At 36.1% G+C, this 18174-nt stretch overlaps 1 protein-coding gene across 1 annotated transcript; it reads right to left on the bottom strand.

Annotated features, from left to right (window-relative positions):
• Window positions 1-3938: 3938 nt before the first annotated feature.
• LOC136220171 (protein INCREASED PETAL GROWTH ANISOTROPY 1) lies at window positions 3939-8654 on the bottom strand. The gene is made up of 7 exons (XM_066007918.1): window positions 7960-8654; window positions 7459-7839; window positions 7243-7374; window positions 4895-5076; window positions 4696-4807; window positions 4474-4617; window positions 3939-4374 (listed from the first exon to the last, which is right to left on the bottom strand). Exons 1-7 carry the CDS (start codon window positions 8449-8451, stop codon window positions 4249-4251), a joined length of 1569 nt encoding a protein of 522 aa, XP_065863990.1. The 5' UTR covers window positions 8452-8654; the 3' UTR covers window positions 3939-4248.
• Between the last annotated feature and the right edge of the window lie 9520 nt (window positions 8655-18174).

Here is an 18174-nt window from a genome sequence, read left to right as displayed (position 1 = left end):
AACACGATTGATACCGGCTTAGAGCTCTTTTGTTCCCAAACCACAACATTTCTATGTTTCCATATATGCCAAACTAAACTAGAGATTTCCGCAATATCCGTACCTCCCGGGTTTTGAATTTTGTCACCAAACCAAAGAAGAAAATCCCCAATACACATCATACGATTATCCAAAAAGAAAGCCTCACAGACAGAAACAGCAAAAGGATAGGTTAAGAGAAGATGATTCTCATCCTCATTGTACTCCTGATAGATTGGACAAAGGTTAGGATGGTTACTATGCTTCCTCGCCAAATTAGCCATTGTGGGGAGACAAAGTGAAAATAAACGCCATATAAAGTTCACCATCTTCGGAGGTGCTTTAATTCTCCAAATACCTGACCATAAATTCTCACTTATCGGGTCCGTGACCGGAATAATTGTTGGAGACTCAAATGGTGGATATGCAAGTATGATAACTTATAGAAAATTCGACATCAACCTTCTATATCCGCTACGAACCGAATATACACCACTTTTTTCAAAAAACCAATACCAGCCGTCTGCCATAGAGTTATTACGTCTCGGTATTGATTCAATGAGTCTCCTTTCATTTTCATTAAAAATATTTCTCACAATATCAAGGTTCCACCTTCCCTCATTAGTTAACAAATCATATTTGTAATGTTATGGTTAATATTGCACTATTTGCTATGTTAGTGGCAAATCTAAGAAAGGATTAACATAAATTTCGACTGTATATATATAAAATAATGTGAAATTTTGATATGTAAACCTATGTTAGTTGATATGTTAACGAGTTTTCCTGCTTTACTATTCTTATTTGGCTATCAGCCGCTGTTTGTAAGGTAATCCGTGTACTTGTTTCCAAAAAAATAAATAAATAAATAAAAATTCAGTTGTCTATATTAAGTCATATGGCTATTATTTATTTATTGTATTTTTGGCAAATGGAATTCCCCCTCGTATATATCTTGTCATATGTAGGATAGCAACGAGTAGGGTACCTGCAGGTAGTGTCAATCCCAAATTCTTACCTGTTTATTTTTTAACTACTCGTATCCTTCCCATTACCCTAATGGGGCGTTTGGTATTCTATTGGGATGGGGATAAAGATAAATGTTGGGATAGGGATAAGGATAAATGGTTTGGTATTCTAAGTGAATGTTAACTTATCTAAAAAATTAATGCTCTAAGAGTCTTAAGGACCCAATTTTTTTTTTTTGTTATTATTATACAACGTCGAATATATTTATTTTTATTATGTCAAAAATCAAGTTAAAAGTATTTTGCTGTTTCATTTTGTAGAAACATTGTTATTATATGAAAATATTAAATTTTTTTAATGAATAAGGCCCATTTTTTTCATTTCGCACAGGGCCCCGAAAATATTTAAGACGGCCCTAAATACAGATAGTCATATTAGAATCGGGTAGTGCTGGGTATCCGCGGGTAGAGTACCCCTTGCCCTCCGTATATAATGGGATCACAAAAACTTTTAGAATTTTGAAGATTCCATACAAATAGAAAATTTATATCGAACTCTTTTAAAATTTTCCTAATTATAGACTTTTTTTATTCTCAGAGAACAGTTCATATTACAAAGAAATTTTTGACGCAATTAATTTAATACATACAAAAAAATTATTTTCATAATTTAAATACTTACAGAAAATTTCCCCAATATTTTCAAAAAAAAATTATTTACAAAATTTTTTAATTTAATACCTACAGAAATTTCCCCAATATTTTCAAAAAAACATAAATAAACCAATTAATTTTTATTTCCAAAAAAAACAATTAATTTTGACACCAAGTAATGATTAAAGTAAAAATAAAAATGTAAAAGCTTAAAAACAGAAAGTGAAGCTTAAATAAAAAGAAAAAGAATAATTGGTGTATTTTTGTAGATATTTATTCAAATTAGTTCCATAACATAATAATAATAAGAATTAGGGAATTGAAGGATTTTTTCTATCCAAATAATCAAATGGATTCAAATACGAGTTTGAGACTTACATTTTGGAGCTTTGATTAATCTTGAATAGGCAGCGAAAAATTCTCTTTAGAACCACGAATCTGTATCATTAGTCACGTTTTTCCCACACTAAAATTATTTAATAGAAAGAACAAATAATCCACGAATTAAGAACGAAGTCTCACGGAAAGAGGGGTGCGCCAACCGAAATAGGGAGAGGAGTGATTTATAAATTAAATATTGTTTTATGTTTAATTTAACCCTCTATTCATAAATTAGACTTCCTTATTCTAATTTTTAATTAGGATTAGTATTCCTAATTAATTAATTAATTGGTTAGAATTAACTTAATTAGGATTTTATTTATTTAATTTTGTAATTAAATAAGTATCTGAATCCAATTAGGATTCCATCCGAATCCGACTTTTAATTCGGGCGGAATTCCTACATCTCTCACCTGCACATATTAAATTTGCTCCATCTTTTCTCCTTTCATATTGGTAAATAGATTGTGTGACTAGCATACCATCGATAGTATCGTTGCTATATACTTATTAGAGATATATAGTGTCTCGATAATTTAATTATTATACACATGTTTAGGTTGTACAGACTTAAAAAGCATCAGTAAATTGTATGTCTTTCCTAGATTTCATATCACATTTCCTGTAATTTTTCACTTGTATCTCTACATAATTCTTTTTTCACAATTATATATCTTGTTATAACTATCCGGACTGTGAAATATAGAAACTTGAAATGAATAAATGGTCCCTTTCATCATAATTTAAAGTTTGCTTATCCAATCGGTCCCCTTCCAAGTTGAATTATCACCTAGTCCATGGGAGAAGCCGACCAAAATAAACAAATTTAAATTATACTTATAGAACAAGCAAATGTTCTAAGAATAAGAGTTTCGAAATCCTCAATAATTACGAAAAGAGTCTTACATTATAAAAAGTTGAGATCATTATTTTCCATCCCTGTGTCGCTCGGCACACATGATATGAACTCATGTGTTGTGGTGTTGTTTTTTATTTCTGAAGAAAATGCATGTTCAAAACACCATACAAAAGCATTAATTAGAAGTTCCCATAATCTAACCTTAAGTTCCCTTACTTTTAAAACTACTTTCGGCTGAAGGACAAATGGGTCTAAGTTAGATCCGAACTTTCCCTTTTAGATATCTTTATATACTTACGTGTATATAGCAATCTTGTACTTTAATGAATTCATTCCATTATTTCTTACAAGCCGGCTTTTGTCATTTACCTTCTGAACTTGTCCAAAAAGGTTGATTGACCCTCTAAACTTTCAAAGTGTTTCTATAGCCCCTGAACTTACATAAAATGTTCATTTAGCCCCATGAACTTGCGTAAAATGTAATTAATTAATCACCCGGTTGCAAAAAAAAAAAAAAAAGTTTAAATGCGAAATATGTATTATACACGTCTTAAATTGTTATTACATAATTTATAAAATAGATTAAAAAAGAAGTTATTACTTGCTCAACTATAAAATTTATCTTCTCTAATATTAGAATCGCATAACCCAACCTTGATCGGTTTACTTTTCTTTTTTAAGATATATGCGATACATATTTCGCATTTAATTTACTTTTTTTTGCATCCGGGCGATTAATTAATTACATTTTACGTAAATTTAAAGGACTAACTAAACATTTTATGCAAATTCAGGAGCTATCAAGACGCTTCAAAAATTCAGAAGGCCGATCAAGCTTTTTGAACACGTTTAGGGGCAAATGTTAATTAGTATTTTTTTATTATTATTATTAAATTATTGTTTTCTTTTCTAAAAGAATAGAGTAGTAGTCAAAATAAATGGAGAGAGATGGGCTGAACCTTGTTAGATCCTATTCCTAATTAGGAGCCCAAACTATTTATAGTCTCAGTTTTCATTACATCTTTTCGAAGGCCCAAGGAAACTACAATGAAAAAAAAGGCCCCATTTAACTACACTCACATTACCGGAAAATTTTAAAATACTCCGGAAATAATATACCCGACTAATTAATTAAGGCTACATTTATACATTTTTCTTTTCACAGCAATCACCTTTCACGTAGTGGTATGCAAAACAATTTTTCATTAGTCGGGTATATTACTTATGTAGTACTGTAAAATTTCTGGACATTACTACATTATGATGAATTATTATAAGCAGGAACTTCATATATGTATCTTGTTTCACTAACAACTAATTTCATATAGAGAAATGGAACAGAAAGTCTTAGCAAAAAGGGGATCATGATCATGGTACAGCAGCTAATAATTCTCGAGATGCAACGCTAACTCCAACTCCAATATGGTGTTGCGGAACACGCTGTCGTATCTCTTCAAATGCACACAGAGTTTCTGAATCAAGACCTCCCGCGAACTGCACACGGAAACGTTACATTCGATTATATTACATTACATTGCATTCGAGGCTTATTATAACATGAACATGCATTTTGTATATGCAACATAATCTCACCTGGTGAGCCCTATATGCAAATTGCACGCCTTGAAGCACCAATGCTTCTTGATTGCATTCCCTATCTGAATTTCGTCCCACTTCAAGCTCGTTTTTCACTCTCTTTACGTACATCTTTGCCAACTTCTTTGAACCTTCCTTTATCTGCACCGTCGTTAATTACGGTCATCACTTGCATTTCATTTCATATATAGATCGATCTTATTATAGAGAAAAACATACCTTGCTCGCAATTCCAGAATCAAGCATCCAATTGGTTGGAATTTTCCAATCCTGATAAGTACGTAAAACCGAGCTTCGAAGTTTAATCAACCTTCCAATTCCTCTCTCTGACCTTGTATAATCAGAAGACAGACCAGCTGGTGAACAATATGGAAATACATATTGGATGTACAAAATGAGGAAGTCTCGTAATGCTTACTTGTCAAGTAAGAGAGCCATCTTTTTCAAGGCCGTTCCACACGGAATGCTAATATCGTCCTTGAAGGAAGTTATTTCCCTTTCTAATTGTTTAAGGCCGCGATACTCAATGGCAGCTTCTCTAATAGCATCAGCTTTCTTCTCTGGCCAATTAAAATGCTTCAACACAGCTCGCTCGTCTGCCTGTCAAACACAACTTGTAATTAACAACTTATAAACTAATTACGGTTAAAAAAAACATCTCAAATAACATTTACAGTTCAGCACAAATTTAGGACTCTGCTCTTCCATTAAAATGTTAAGACGAACCTTAATTATATTTCCCAATCATACCTTAATGATATGAACCAAGTTCATAACCTAGGCCTAACTAGCAGCAAAGAAGATAGTACGAAAGAGGAACCAGAATTTAGTTTTGCGCGTATAACTCTTAACGGTCCAAGGTCATTGAATCCTTTTGCAAGCTATGAAGTTATCTCTCAATAGCTCTAAACTCTCTAATCTATTTATAAAAAGAGTCATGGTGTCTAAACTTTTAGCATATGAGAGCATCTCCAACAGCCTATTAAGTTGGCTCTTAAGTTAAAATTTGAGGAGGGAGAATAAAAAATGAGCTCCAACAGCCTCTTAGTGGCTCCTCAAATCACTAAGAGCTTCTCCATCTCTCTATTAATAGAGAGCATCTCTCCACCTCTTAGTGCCTCCTAACTTCATTTTTTATTTATAATTTATTATTGAGCAGTCTCTCTCCTCACACTATTGGTAAATATAACAATAAACAATAATTTAATAATAAAATAATAAATAAGGAGTGAATCTAAGGAGTATTGTTGGAGATGATATATCTTAGTCACTCTTAAACCATTAAGAGTCAATTATTTATATTATTTTTAGAGAGTGTACTAAGAGTCTCTTGGAGATTCTCTGAATAGTTTAAATCATAATGAAGCTTTGCTTTTAGTAACAAAGTAGAGGATCCCGATATCTGCAATTTAAACAGCATATCAATTTCATATATATTAGGCATGCAGTGATTTATCATTAAGGTGTGCGTTGGACTGGACCTAAACCTAACTATTATATAATATGTTAAATATGAATTTCAGCAGCATTGGAGATTTAACAGGACATAATTTGTTGCTACCATTAGTCGGAAAAAAATATCACGGTCACTATAAGTACAGTAAAATGGTGAAAGTGGAAGCACTTTGCCACAAGAGAAGAGCTCATGGGAGTCCCAGCAGACTGAATAAGTGACTTGAGAAGTAAAGATGTTTGTTGAACTAAAAAATGTTCAAAAGACGGAGTTGAGTGATTTTATGATCCTAGAAAGAGTTGAATTTGACTTTTACAATGTGTGCTATCAGATCAGCAGTAAAATTCTAGGGATCGGGATCACACTGCTCGATAAACAACGTCTCTGCCCAAGTGTAGAAAAATGTATGCATCAGCATGCTACTGCCATCCAATGCATCAATATATATAAGGATTAGCAAATTGTTCATGTTCCAAAAACGGCTCTAGCTTGAAAGGACTAATAAACTGGTTGCAACTTTAGATAAATGGGATATCAGTAAGATGGTTACAATAATCAATTTCATAAAGCTAATATCTTTTCCTTTTAGATGAAAAATATCAATTCATCAACTCAAAATCATAGTAAATTCAGCAACAACTAACGGGAAAAAGATCTTTTAAAACAAAGAAAAGGTTTTGGATTAAAAGTCCCCCAAAGCAGAAGAATTTCGTCATGGACTCAGCTATAAATGTAATGTTTAAGCACATTAAAGCTGCAGATATTATCAACTCGATTCACATATCGTGAAAATTAAGGTCCGGAGAGGGAAGAATAGAGGATTTGAGAGTTCATTTCTATAATTGCATACTGTTTGCAACTCGGCTAGCTCTCTGCCTTCTATATTCAATTACACTGGGAAATCAAGTATGCCTTAGGAGAAAGTAGAAGTTCATAACATGAGCTAATTTGAGCATGTAATTAAATAATGTCACTTCTACTGCACTATACTTTGAAGAGCAACAGGTATAAGTTATTTCCAAGAAGATATTTGAATATCTAAAGCTATTGAAGATAAGCTAATATAGCAACAACAACTGGGGGTTTCAAATGTAAACGGAATCAAATAAGGTCAAGCAATAGCACAAAAATGACTTGTAATTTGAGTAATTTCTTTAGTGCTTTGGGTTAGGGATTGCCTGCAGAATACTAGTTTCCTCAATCACTGTTGAGTAGATTGGATGATGTATTTTATAGTATTAACAACAAATCAGCCGGCAAGGCAGCAACTGATGACAACTAATAGAAAAAGTTGGAAAGGATTTGAAAGTTACCAGCGTTGACAGTTCATCATCAAGCCAATCCACAAATTTCAAGACATCTTCAATGTCAGTATAGGCCAAAGCTACCACCATTTTGATAAGTCCGTTGATGAAATCACCTTTTGTTTCAACATCAGCTTTTATCTACAAAATTGAGAAGCAATTGATGCAGAAATAAGCAATCATATGGTAAAAAAACTTGAAAATCTCATGGACCATGGTGCTTACAGCTAACAGATGTGCAGAACGATTTTGAATCTCTCCAACTATGCTATTGTGAGCACTCGTCACCGTTGATTTATAATGATTTCCTGGACCCTGAACATCTCTTTTATCCTCTTGTTTTCTCAACGCGCGATAGAATTCAACAATTGCAGGAGTTTTTGGAGCAGAGACTGCTCTGGCTACAGGCCTCATTGGTGGTGGGGGAGGTGGACGAGGTGGCAAGGACGAATTAGATTGAGTATCTGTCTCTGTGCGAGCTGCTTTTGGGAGGAGACGCATCGGCGGTGGCGGAGGCGGTGGTTGATGACATGACGTTTTAACCCTCAGGTCATCCAATTCGATTTTACTGTCGTTAAATTTCAGGCTCCCGACTTGCTCATTTGACTGCTTCAATCAAAATAACAATCAAAACCTAATAATCTAACAACTGTTTTCCTCTTCTAAAATCAAATAACATTTCATGTCCGTTAATTCAATATCAAAGAAAGAGATATAGATTGTGACCTGGTGACGACGAGTGTTAAAAGCTGCAACCTCCGCAAGATCATGAGCAAGCTTCTTGTTATGAGAGTCGAGTTCCTTATTCAGACTATGCGCTTTATCGAGCTCAGCCTTTAGAGACAAAACTTGAGACTGCAACTCCTTAATCAAAAACTCTTTCTCCTGCAATTCCTTGTTAGTAACAGTAACGGTATCCTCTTCAATTCTCCTAGCACCAGAATCCACCTGCCTCGGCCGCCTTGGCCTAGAAAATTGCTCAACCCGATTAACAGAGGCAGAGCGATCCATATGGTCCTTACTCTTATGAGGAGGCAAATCGGGGGACTTAGGCTTGCTGAGCAACAGAGACCTCCTGGTTTTCGACTCTTTCTTTACATCTGGAGAGACTGATTTGTTTGCTGGTGAAGAGGAGCCATTAGCATTGTCAATTTTGAGTTTGGAGTTGGAGTTGGAATTGATTTTGAAGCGAGACGGGGTGGTGACTGGATGTGACATAATGATCTAAGGTTGTGAAGTTTGGAGGCGTTTCAGCATGGCGTCTCAATCGATGTTTGGAAGAATGAGAAGTTGAAATGTCTTATTAATGGCGTCTCGGAGTGTGAGGAAGAAGAAGAAGGTAGGTGACTGGGCGAGGACCGAGAGGTGTGAGTGTGAATAAGGAAACCCGTGTCAGTTCAGGTTCACCACCGTGATCAACCTCACCTCTCCAATAATAATATAATAATAAGTCCTAATGCTACCTCAGTACTCTTAAATTCATTCAATGTCCTATTTACCCTCTAACTCCATAAAAGTAACATTTCTCACCCTTTCAACTTATTTATTTACCCCTTCAACTCATAGAATGTCTTATTTACCCTCTTAACTCCGTAAAAATGGTATTTCTCACCCCTTACAATCCGTTATCGAGACCTAAATTGATACCATTTCTTAAATGTTAAATCTATATTGGTGTTATTTTATACGTGGAACCTAAATTGATACTTCCTTAAAAATTATAGGCCTATTTTAGTACCTTATTTCTACATATAATGTCTTCAACTTGTTTATATTAATATTTTTTTTATTTGTATCTTTTATTTATTCTTTCCCTTTTCAATTTTTTATTACTAGTTAAATTTTGATTATCTAATTATTGTAATATAATATTATTGTAATACACAAATGAATGATCAATATAATTATCAAATTAAAACAAAATAAAAAGTTGGTATTAAAAAAATATATTTTCAAACTCATTTGAATAAGTCTTATTAATTTTGCAGTATGAATGGGTAAGAAATACCACTTTTATGGAGTTAAGTGGATAAATAGGATCATAAGAGAAATACCACTTTTATAGAGTTAATGGGGTAAATAGGACATTCGATGAGTTGGTGAGGGTTAAAATGACCAATCTGGCCAAGTTAATGGAGGTGAGAAATATCATTTTTATGGAGTTAAGGGGGTAAATAGAACATTCGATGAGTTGGAAGGGTAAAATGACCAATTTAGACAAGTTAAAGGGGTTGGGGGAGCATTAGGCCTAATAATAATAATAATAATAATAGGCTTAATATATCATTTGTCCCTTAAACTTATCCAAAATACTTGATTGGTCCTTGGGCTTTCAAAGTATCCTGATAGCCTGAACTTGCATAAAATGTCCAATTAACCTCTTGAACTTGCGTAAAATATAATCAATTGATCCCTCGATTGTAAAAAATAAGTTAAATACGGAAAATGTATTGCACGCATCTTAGAATGTTATTAAATAATCCAAAAATAGATTAAAAATGAAGTTATTACTTGCTCCACTATAAAATTTGTCTTCTTTAATATTAGAACCATATACTTCGATTTTGGTCATTTTAATTTTTCTAAAACGCGTGCAATACATCTTTTGTATTTAACTTACTTTTTCACAACCGAGTGATTAATTCATTACGTTTTGCGCAAGTTCAGAAAGCTAACTGAACATTTTATACAAATTGAAGGACTATTAGGATACTTTAAAAGTTCAGGAATCAATCAAATTTTTTTGGCCTAATACACAAATAACCCCCTGAACTTGTCCAAATGTTGCAAATGCTTCCTCCAACTTTCAATTGTAACAACTTACCCCTCGAACTTGTCCAATTGTAGCAACTTACCCCTTAAACTTGTCAAAATGTAAAACACAATCCCAAATTGCTGACATGGACTGCAATTGAAGAAACACGTGAAATACAAAATCTGCAACGCTCGTGGAGTATGATAATCAGATTTTTGGCGTGATATGAATTCGGGAAAACTTTTTTACGGTTGCTTCAAATACGGGGTAAAAAAATTCCCAAATTGGGGTTATGTTTTACAATTGGACAAGTTTAAGGGGTAAGTTGTTACAATTGAAAGTTGAGGGGGAAAGTTACAACATTTAGACAAGTTCAGAGGGTTATTTGTGTATTAGGCCAATTTTTTTTTGGAAAAGTTAGGCAAATAATGTATTAAGGCTATTAGCTTAATACATTAATACTTGAATTTTGTCAAAAAGATTGATTAGCCCCTAAACTTAAATATTATCTCATAAGTCTCATCAATTTGCTTAAGATAACCTATTTATCACCTAGATTTGTTTAAAGTGACCTATTAGCCCTTTGAACTTTATTACAATGATTTGTTTGTCTCTTGAACTTGTTTAAAGTGATATTTTAATTTGTCTAAATTTGCAGAAGAAAATCAAAACCTAAAAAACAAAGGTTAAATTCGTCATTCTAAGTCTTTAAAATAAATTAACTTTCTGTTTTGTATACCTTTAGGATGTTTTTATAGATTTAGGAACTTAATCATGACAATTTAAGTAAGTTTAGGGGCTAATGAGACACCATGTAAGTTCAGGTGGTCAATCAAACTTTGTGAACAAGTTCAGGAAGCAACTGATATATTAACCTAATAGCAACAACAACAACAACAAGAAAGTCTTAGTCTCGAAATGATTCGGGGTTGGCTAACATGAACCATCATATAAAACCGTGAAATCAAGTAGTGTCAGCGACACAAATTCTCTCCTTCCACTCTGTCCTATCAACTACCATATTTTCCTCAATCCCCAATAAACTCATATCACTCTCGATCACCCTCCTCCAAGTTTGTTTAGGTCTTCCCCTACCCCTCGCCACTACATCCCTTTGCCACTCTTCAGTCCTCCTAACCGGCGCATCAACCGCTCTTCGTCTTAAATGGCCAAACCACCTTAGTAGGGGTGAGCAGAACCGAACCGAAAATCCAAAGACCGAAAAAACCAAACCAAACCGGACAGGACCGAATTATATTTTGGTTTGGTTCAGTCCTAATTTTTAAGCTAGTTTGGTTTTCGGTTTGGTTCAGTTCGGTCCAGTCCAAAACCGAATAAACCAAACTGAAATATAATATGTACTACTCTTAACTTTTAAGGTTTTAAATTAATTAACTAATTATATATAGAAAAGAAAAAACAATTAAACATGTTTTTTCTCTCTCAACTAATTATATATACAAAAGAAAAACTAATTATATGATTATTTTCTTTATATAATTGTTTAGTTAGTGAAGGTGCAAGTAATTATAGGTCTCTAGTGCTTTGTTTGGTCAAACATGAACCAAACCGGACCGGACCGAAATAATTTGGTTCGGTCCAGACCAAACCGAATTATAATTTGGTTTGGTTTGGTCCTAAAAAATAAAGGTAATTTGGTTCGGTCCAATTCGGTTTGGTTCGGTTTTTGGACCAAACCGGACCATGCTCATCCCTACACCTTAGTCGGTTTTCCCTCATTTTATTCTTAATAGATGTAACCCCTACTTTTGTCCTAATTATTTCATTACTCACCCGATCCTTTCTCGTATGACCACACATCCATCTCAATATACGCATCTCCGCCACCAATATCTTATGAATGTGACAGTGTTTTTTAAAGCATAAACAGAAAATTACACAAATAAACTTTATGGTCTAACCAATTTACAAGAAGTATTTTTAAAAGTTTGCAAGGAGGATTTTGTACGCTATGAAGTTTGCAATTTAATGAAATATGAGTGAATTTTTCGACGAAACAATACTTGTGATTTAGTTAATTTGCAAAGTTAGATTTTAAAATTTTAGATAATTTACAAAGTAGTCTTTTTAATTGCTCTATATTGCTTTCTTTTAAAGTAAATAGTTACGTCAATAATTTTTTAATGAATAACTGAGTTTGTAAACTATAAAATGCATAGATTCCTGTTTTGCAAACTTTTAAACCACATAAATTGTCTTTACAAATCGTTCAAACCATAAAATTTATTTTTATAATTTTCCCTAACATAAATATACAAAAATATATTTATAGTTTAAACCAGTTTAAAAGTTTGTAATAAATTTTATACTTTGTGAAATTTTAAAGGATTTTAAAAAAAATTGACTTAATTTTCGATGAAATAATATTTATGATTTAGTTAATTCATAAAGTGACTTGATAATATGCAAAGATCAAAGACATGTTTAAGACAAATTAGAAATTTGAATATTTTTAAAGGTTTTGACGAACTCCAAACTTTTTTTTTTTGTAGAAACAGGAAAAGAAAGACAACACGAAGACCAAACTAGCCTGGGATCAGTCTAGGAAAGCTAACCCAGCCCTATCCTATCCTCTAAAAGGAGAGACGAAAGAAAGATAGGAGGATCAGAAAGGGTGGTAACACCTAACATCCCCTCATGCCCAGCTGCCGCCAAGCGATCCGCAATCCGGTTTTGTTCCCTGAAGATGTGGCTGAACTCTAAAAACTAAAAAGGAGGAGCCAAGACTTCTAATAGCTTTGATAAGGTTCTGGCTATTAAGACAAATAGCATGATTATTAGAAATCATACTAATGGCCTCCTTATTATCAGATTCCACAGAAAGCCTCTTAATACCTAGATTTCTGACAAGCTTGACACCATAAAGAATACCCCAAAGCTCCGCTGAAAATGACGAGCCCAATCCCAGGTTATGGGTGAACCCAGACATCCAGGCACCCCCCGCGTCTCTGAGAACACCTCCGGCCGCGACTCTACCATTATTGAGGCAGGAGCCATCCGTATTCAACTTCACCACCCCATCCTTCGGCCTGCTCCAACTAACAAGGTGAACCTCTTTATTCTGGGTAGACCTGGCAAGGGAGTCCCCTTTGAAGCTCTCAGTAATAGTAAAGAGCTTATTCGAGAAGAACTCAGGTAAGTTCTGAATAAAAACAGTCTTCTCATCAAAGATCTCCTCGTTCCTCCATTTCCAGAGTTGGTGGCAAATAATAGCAAAGAAAATGTCACCATGCTCCATGTTAGCCAGTAACTTACCATTAACCCCATTAGAGAACCAGTCATTCTCAGAGTGGGCAAAGAAGGAGGGGAGAATGTGGTGCGGGAGAACTTTCTTCCATACCTCCTTACTTCTAGAGCAATCCCTAAGGGCATGGCACAAAGTTTCAACATGGCCTCCGCATCTACTGCAAGCTCCTGAATCCGCCAAATGCCGTCTATGTCTATCCGAATTAGTGAGCAACCTGTCCTTAACTCCTAGCCACAGGAAGCTCCTCATTCGGTAAGGGATTTTCAGAGCCCAAATAGATTTCCAAGTATCCGAGAGAGGGTCGAATCTGTTGAGAGTAAAGGCTTCAAAGGCAGATTTGCAAGAGTAAGCTCCATTGTTAGTCAGGGCCCAGCAATGCCTATCCTTGTCCTCCTCGAGATTACTAATCTTCACTCCCTTGATTCTGAGGAGAGTATCCAGGCTCAAGAAGGTATCAAACTTAGACCAAATCCAGTCCCCATCAGAGTCCACCACATCAGCAATCCTCCAGTTGCGGATATTGCTAGGCGGGGGGGGAGCAACAAACATCTATAAGCGGTTTATCTCTGATCTAGGTGTCATACCAGAAGCTAATGGACTTACCATTACCCACCTCCAGGCCAACCCCCAAGCAGAATTCAGCAAACACAGCACTGAGCCCTTTCCAAAGGAAAGAATAATTGACAACTCTCTCCTTAGGGCCCCCAAAGATTTTGTCCTTACGATACTTGCCACAGAGCAGACGAACCCAAAGAGAAGAAGGGTTTTGCCACATTCTCCAGAGGAGCTTCATTAATAAAACTTTGTTGTTGTCCTTAGCCTGTCTAATGCCAAGACCCCCCCTGCTTTTAGGCTGGCAGATCTCCTTCCAAGGGACAAGGTGAATCTTCCTTCCCTCTCCAGACTCTCCCCAAAGGAAACGTCGATTGATTTTGTCAAGCTCATTGAGAACCGGCTCAGGCAATTTACAGGCTTGCATGATATGATTGGGAGCCGCGCAGTTGACAGACTGAATTAAGGTTAGACGGCCTGCCATGGATAGAGAATTGGCCTTCCAACTAGCACACAACCCATAAGTTTTATCCAGAGTCTCTTTAAAGGAGGCTTTGGAAACTCTGTCGCTGTGGAGGGGGACCCCAAGATACTTACCCAAAGATTGAGTAAGAGGAATGCTAGAAAGATCGTTAAGTTTTTTACAAATGCTTCTATCCATGTTCTTAGAGCAAAGCATCCGAGACTTATGGACATTGATCTTCTGGCCAGAAGTGGCGCAAAAGCAATTAAGGATATCCATGACCACACCTACTTGCTCCTCATTCCCTTCCATAAAGATCATTACATCGTCAGCGAAGAACAAATGGGAAATAGGAGGGAAAAACTTGTTAATGGACACAGGATGGAGAATCCCCTTATTCACAGCCTCTTGAATTAGGTGAGCCAGCCTTTCCATAGCAATCATAAAAAAGGAAGGGGCTCATAGGATCTCCTTGACGGATACCCCTGGAAGGAGAGAACTCATCAGACATATCCCCATTGATCAAAACCTGGAAAACAGGAGAAGAAACGCAACCCTCAATTAATCTCCTCCAGTTCTCAGGTATACCAGCTCTATTTAAGCTATCCATAAGAAAACTCCAGTTTAAACGGTCATAAGCTTTCTCCAGATCAAGTTTGAGGGCCACGATCCCTTTCTTACCTTTCCTCATTTTCATGGAATGAACCATCTCCTGGGCAATAACCATATTGTCCATCATTTGCCTACCAGAAACAAAACTACCTTGATTTTGGCTAATAATCTCAGGAAGGATACGTCGGAGCCTATTAGCCACAATCTTAGTGATAGCTTTGTATAACACATTGCACAGGCTGATCGGCCTCATTTGTAAAAAGGAGGAAGGTTTTTCAACCTTGGGATCAGAACCAGGAGGGTTTTGTTCACCAGCCTAATATCGTTGGATCCGTCGAAAACTCCTAGAATAAAGCTGTAAACGCCTTCCTTCACCGTATCCCAGTGTTTATGGTAGAAACTAGCAGGAATACCATCGATCCCTGGAGCCTTAGTAGCTCCAATATTGGTGAAGGCAAGATCAATTTCTTTCTGGTCGATAGGATGAAAAGCTTCTTCAATAGCATCCTCCTCCAGCCTAGGAAAGGAGATCCCGGATTGGGCTTTGTCGAGATCCACTTCTTCCTCTTTAAAGAGGTCTTTATAGAAATCAAGAGCAAGGCGACGAATATCTTCCTCCTCATAAATCCAATCACCATTGGAGTCTTTAATAACATCGATCCGATTCATCTGCCTCATAATAATAGTAGAGAGGTGGAAGAATCTGGTGTTACGGTCACCGTCCTTAATCCAAGCCTTCCTAGATTTCTGGAACCAAAGGAGCTCTTCCTGTCTAAGCACCGCTTCCAACTCGTTCTGGAGAGATCTAAGATGACAATTCAGACTGTGTTCAAAACGGGTCTCCAAACAGCGTTGAATGCCTTCCATTCTCCTTAAAAGTTTATTTTTTTCTTCGGATAATATGGCCAAAGATGTTTTTATTCCATCCCACCACATTTCTTCTAAACTCCTCAGCAGCAAGGAGAACATTAGAATGAGGATGCCAATTATCTTTAACAAAATTTCTGAACTCAGGATGGGTATCCCAAGCAACAAGGTACCTAAAAGGTCTATTCTCTTTGAGCCGATGACCTTTAACCAGCTTAACGAGGATAGGACAATGGTCAGAATGATGAAAATGGAGATTCAACACGTTCACCTCGGGAAATCTATAGATTGCAGCCACATTCGCATAAACTTTGTCTAACCGAACAAACACGCTATTCCTTTTCCAAGTAAACTTGTGGCCAGCCGCACCCAGGTCCGACAGCCCGCAAAGATCCATATTCTGCTTGTGGTTAAGGCACCGGTTGACATAATGATTACCCCCCCTTTTCTGATCACTCATCAGGGCAATATCATTAAAGTCACCAGCAACCAACCAAGCATCCACCATGTTTGTACTAATAGAGTACAAGATCTCCCAAAGCCTCTTCCGGTTAGTCAAGACCGGATCGGCATAGACAAAGGAAACAAAGAAAGGTTTGTTGCCAGGATAACACACCTTACTATGAATGAATTGATTATCAATAGTAATAATATCAATATTAACACGACCTGGCTTCCAAAAAAGCCAAATCCCCCCTGCCCGACCAGTCGCCTCCGACCTGACACACTTCCAATTCTTAAACTTTTTAACCACCTCATCTGCTTTAGAACCACTAACCTTGGTTTCAAGAAGAGCAAAACAAGAAGGATTAAATTGCTTAATAAGATCATTAACATGGATGCGGGTCGCCTTGCTAGCCGCACCTCTAACATTCCAAACAAAAAAGTCCATCAGAAGGAAGGCAACTGATCACAGGCCTAAACCCTAGAGCAGGTATTTATTCGGGGCTCCTGAGAGCCTAGAAGAGGTGCCAGCCGGCCCTCTTTTATCCCAAGAATCCAAAGAACTAAGGTTCTTTTTAAGGTTAGCCTTAGGTTTCTTCAAGTGTACCTTATTAACTCCTATAGACTTTCCAATTAGGGGGTCTACAAGAGGATGCAGGATACTAACCTCATTAAGCTTTGCTTTCCCTCTCGAGCCAGTGATTTGGGATTTCCCCTTAGCGTAGGCTTTGGGATCGAAAAGAGGATTAATAGAGTCACCAAGGATGGTAGCTGGCTCAGCAGACTCAAGGCCTGGCATACTCAACTCCATATGCTCAATAGGTAAATCCGAATCCTGACCATCCTCAAGAGATAGGGCTCCGAATCTAGATCCTGAACCGGAAGCTGAGTCAACACCAGCACCACTCTTAATATCATGAGGCCTAGCCTTGATCTCAGGAGCAATTTGGAGAGAGTTCATCTCCTTGCTGATATCTAGGACTTGATTCCGAGAAGCATTAGCACGTGGCTTTCTTCTGACCGACCTTTTGGCCAGCATCCATGGCCCAAAGTTCTTCTCTTCACCTTGGCTAGCTTCAGCTCTGCCTATGATAGGATCCACCACCTCCTCAACCACTTTTCTTCTTTTAGGGCAGCCATCATAGGTATGGCCAAACATACCGCATTCATAGAAGATATTGTGAATACCTTCGTATTCTATATGGCCAAACTCTAATGGTGGTATTTGGTGAGAAAAGTTTCAAATAGCTTTTTACTCCGTATCTTTAATTTGAAAAGACTGGTTGTAGAACTTTTTCAATTAAGTTTCAAATAGCTTTTACAGTTTGAAATAAATTTTTATTTACATCTACACTAAATATGAATAAATTGATTTATATTATTTTTTCAAAAAAATTGATTTATATTATAAATATCCACATGTAACTTTTGTAACTCCTCCTTTCTTTAATGTTGTAACTCTCCGTTTCTTTAATGTTTGTAATTCCACAATATATATTCTTATATAACATATATGTTCATAAGCCTATATATAGGTTTCATGTAATACATACAAGTAAAATACAAGCCGAAATATAAAAAATACACTTACTTTTTCTCCATTATTTTTATTCCATTACATACTATCTTTTTCATTTCAAAACACGTTATCAACAAAAATTCGCTCCACGGTTTGTAGTTATTCCTATTTCTTTCAACTTGCTCTATGTCAAATATTACCAAGCATGAGTTTAAGGCTCTTGACATTACCAACAAAACTCGTGATCACTTTTCAAAGACTAAAGAAAACCCATGTTGTCGATGCGGCATGAAAGGTCACTGGTTCCGTACCTGTCGTACGGCTAAGCACCTTGTCAAGCTTTACCAAGCCTCCATTAAAAGAAAAGGGGAAAATGTGGATACAAATTAAATTTACCAGGATGATGATTTTAGGCAAACTGGGTACATGATAATGACGATGATTTTGGAGACCTTGCAGAT

The sequence above is a fragment of the Euphorbia lathyris genome, chromosome 2 (assembly GCF_963576675.1).
Source record: "Euphorbia lathyris chromosome 2, ddEupLath1.1, whole genome shotgun sequence".
NCBI classification, from domain to species: Eukaryota; Viridiplantae; Streptophyta; class Magnoliopsida; order Malpighiales; family Euphorbiaceae; genus Euphorbia; species Euphorbia lathyris.
The sequence above is the reverse complement of the archived record's forward strand: the minus strand, read 5'-3'. Positions and strand labels throughout refer to the sequence as shown.

Coding starts and splice junctions, on each gene's coding strand:
- LOC136220171 (XM_066007918.1), bottom strand. CDS start 8,451: ATGTCACATCCAGTCACCACCCCGTCTCGCTTCAAAATCAATTCCAAC. Junction 7,840..7,959: donor TTAACACTCGTCGTCACCAG/GTCACAATCTAT, acceptor TGATTGAAGCAG/TCAAATGAGCAAGTCGGGAG. Junction 4,618..4,695: donor ATTCTGGAATTGCGAGCAAG/GTATGTTTTTCT, acceptor ACGACGGTGCAG/ATAAAGGAAGGTTCAAAGAA.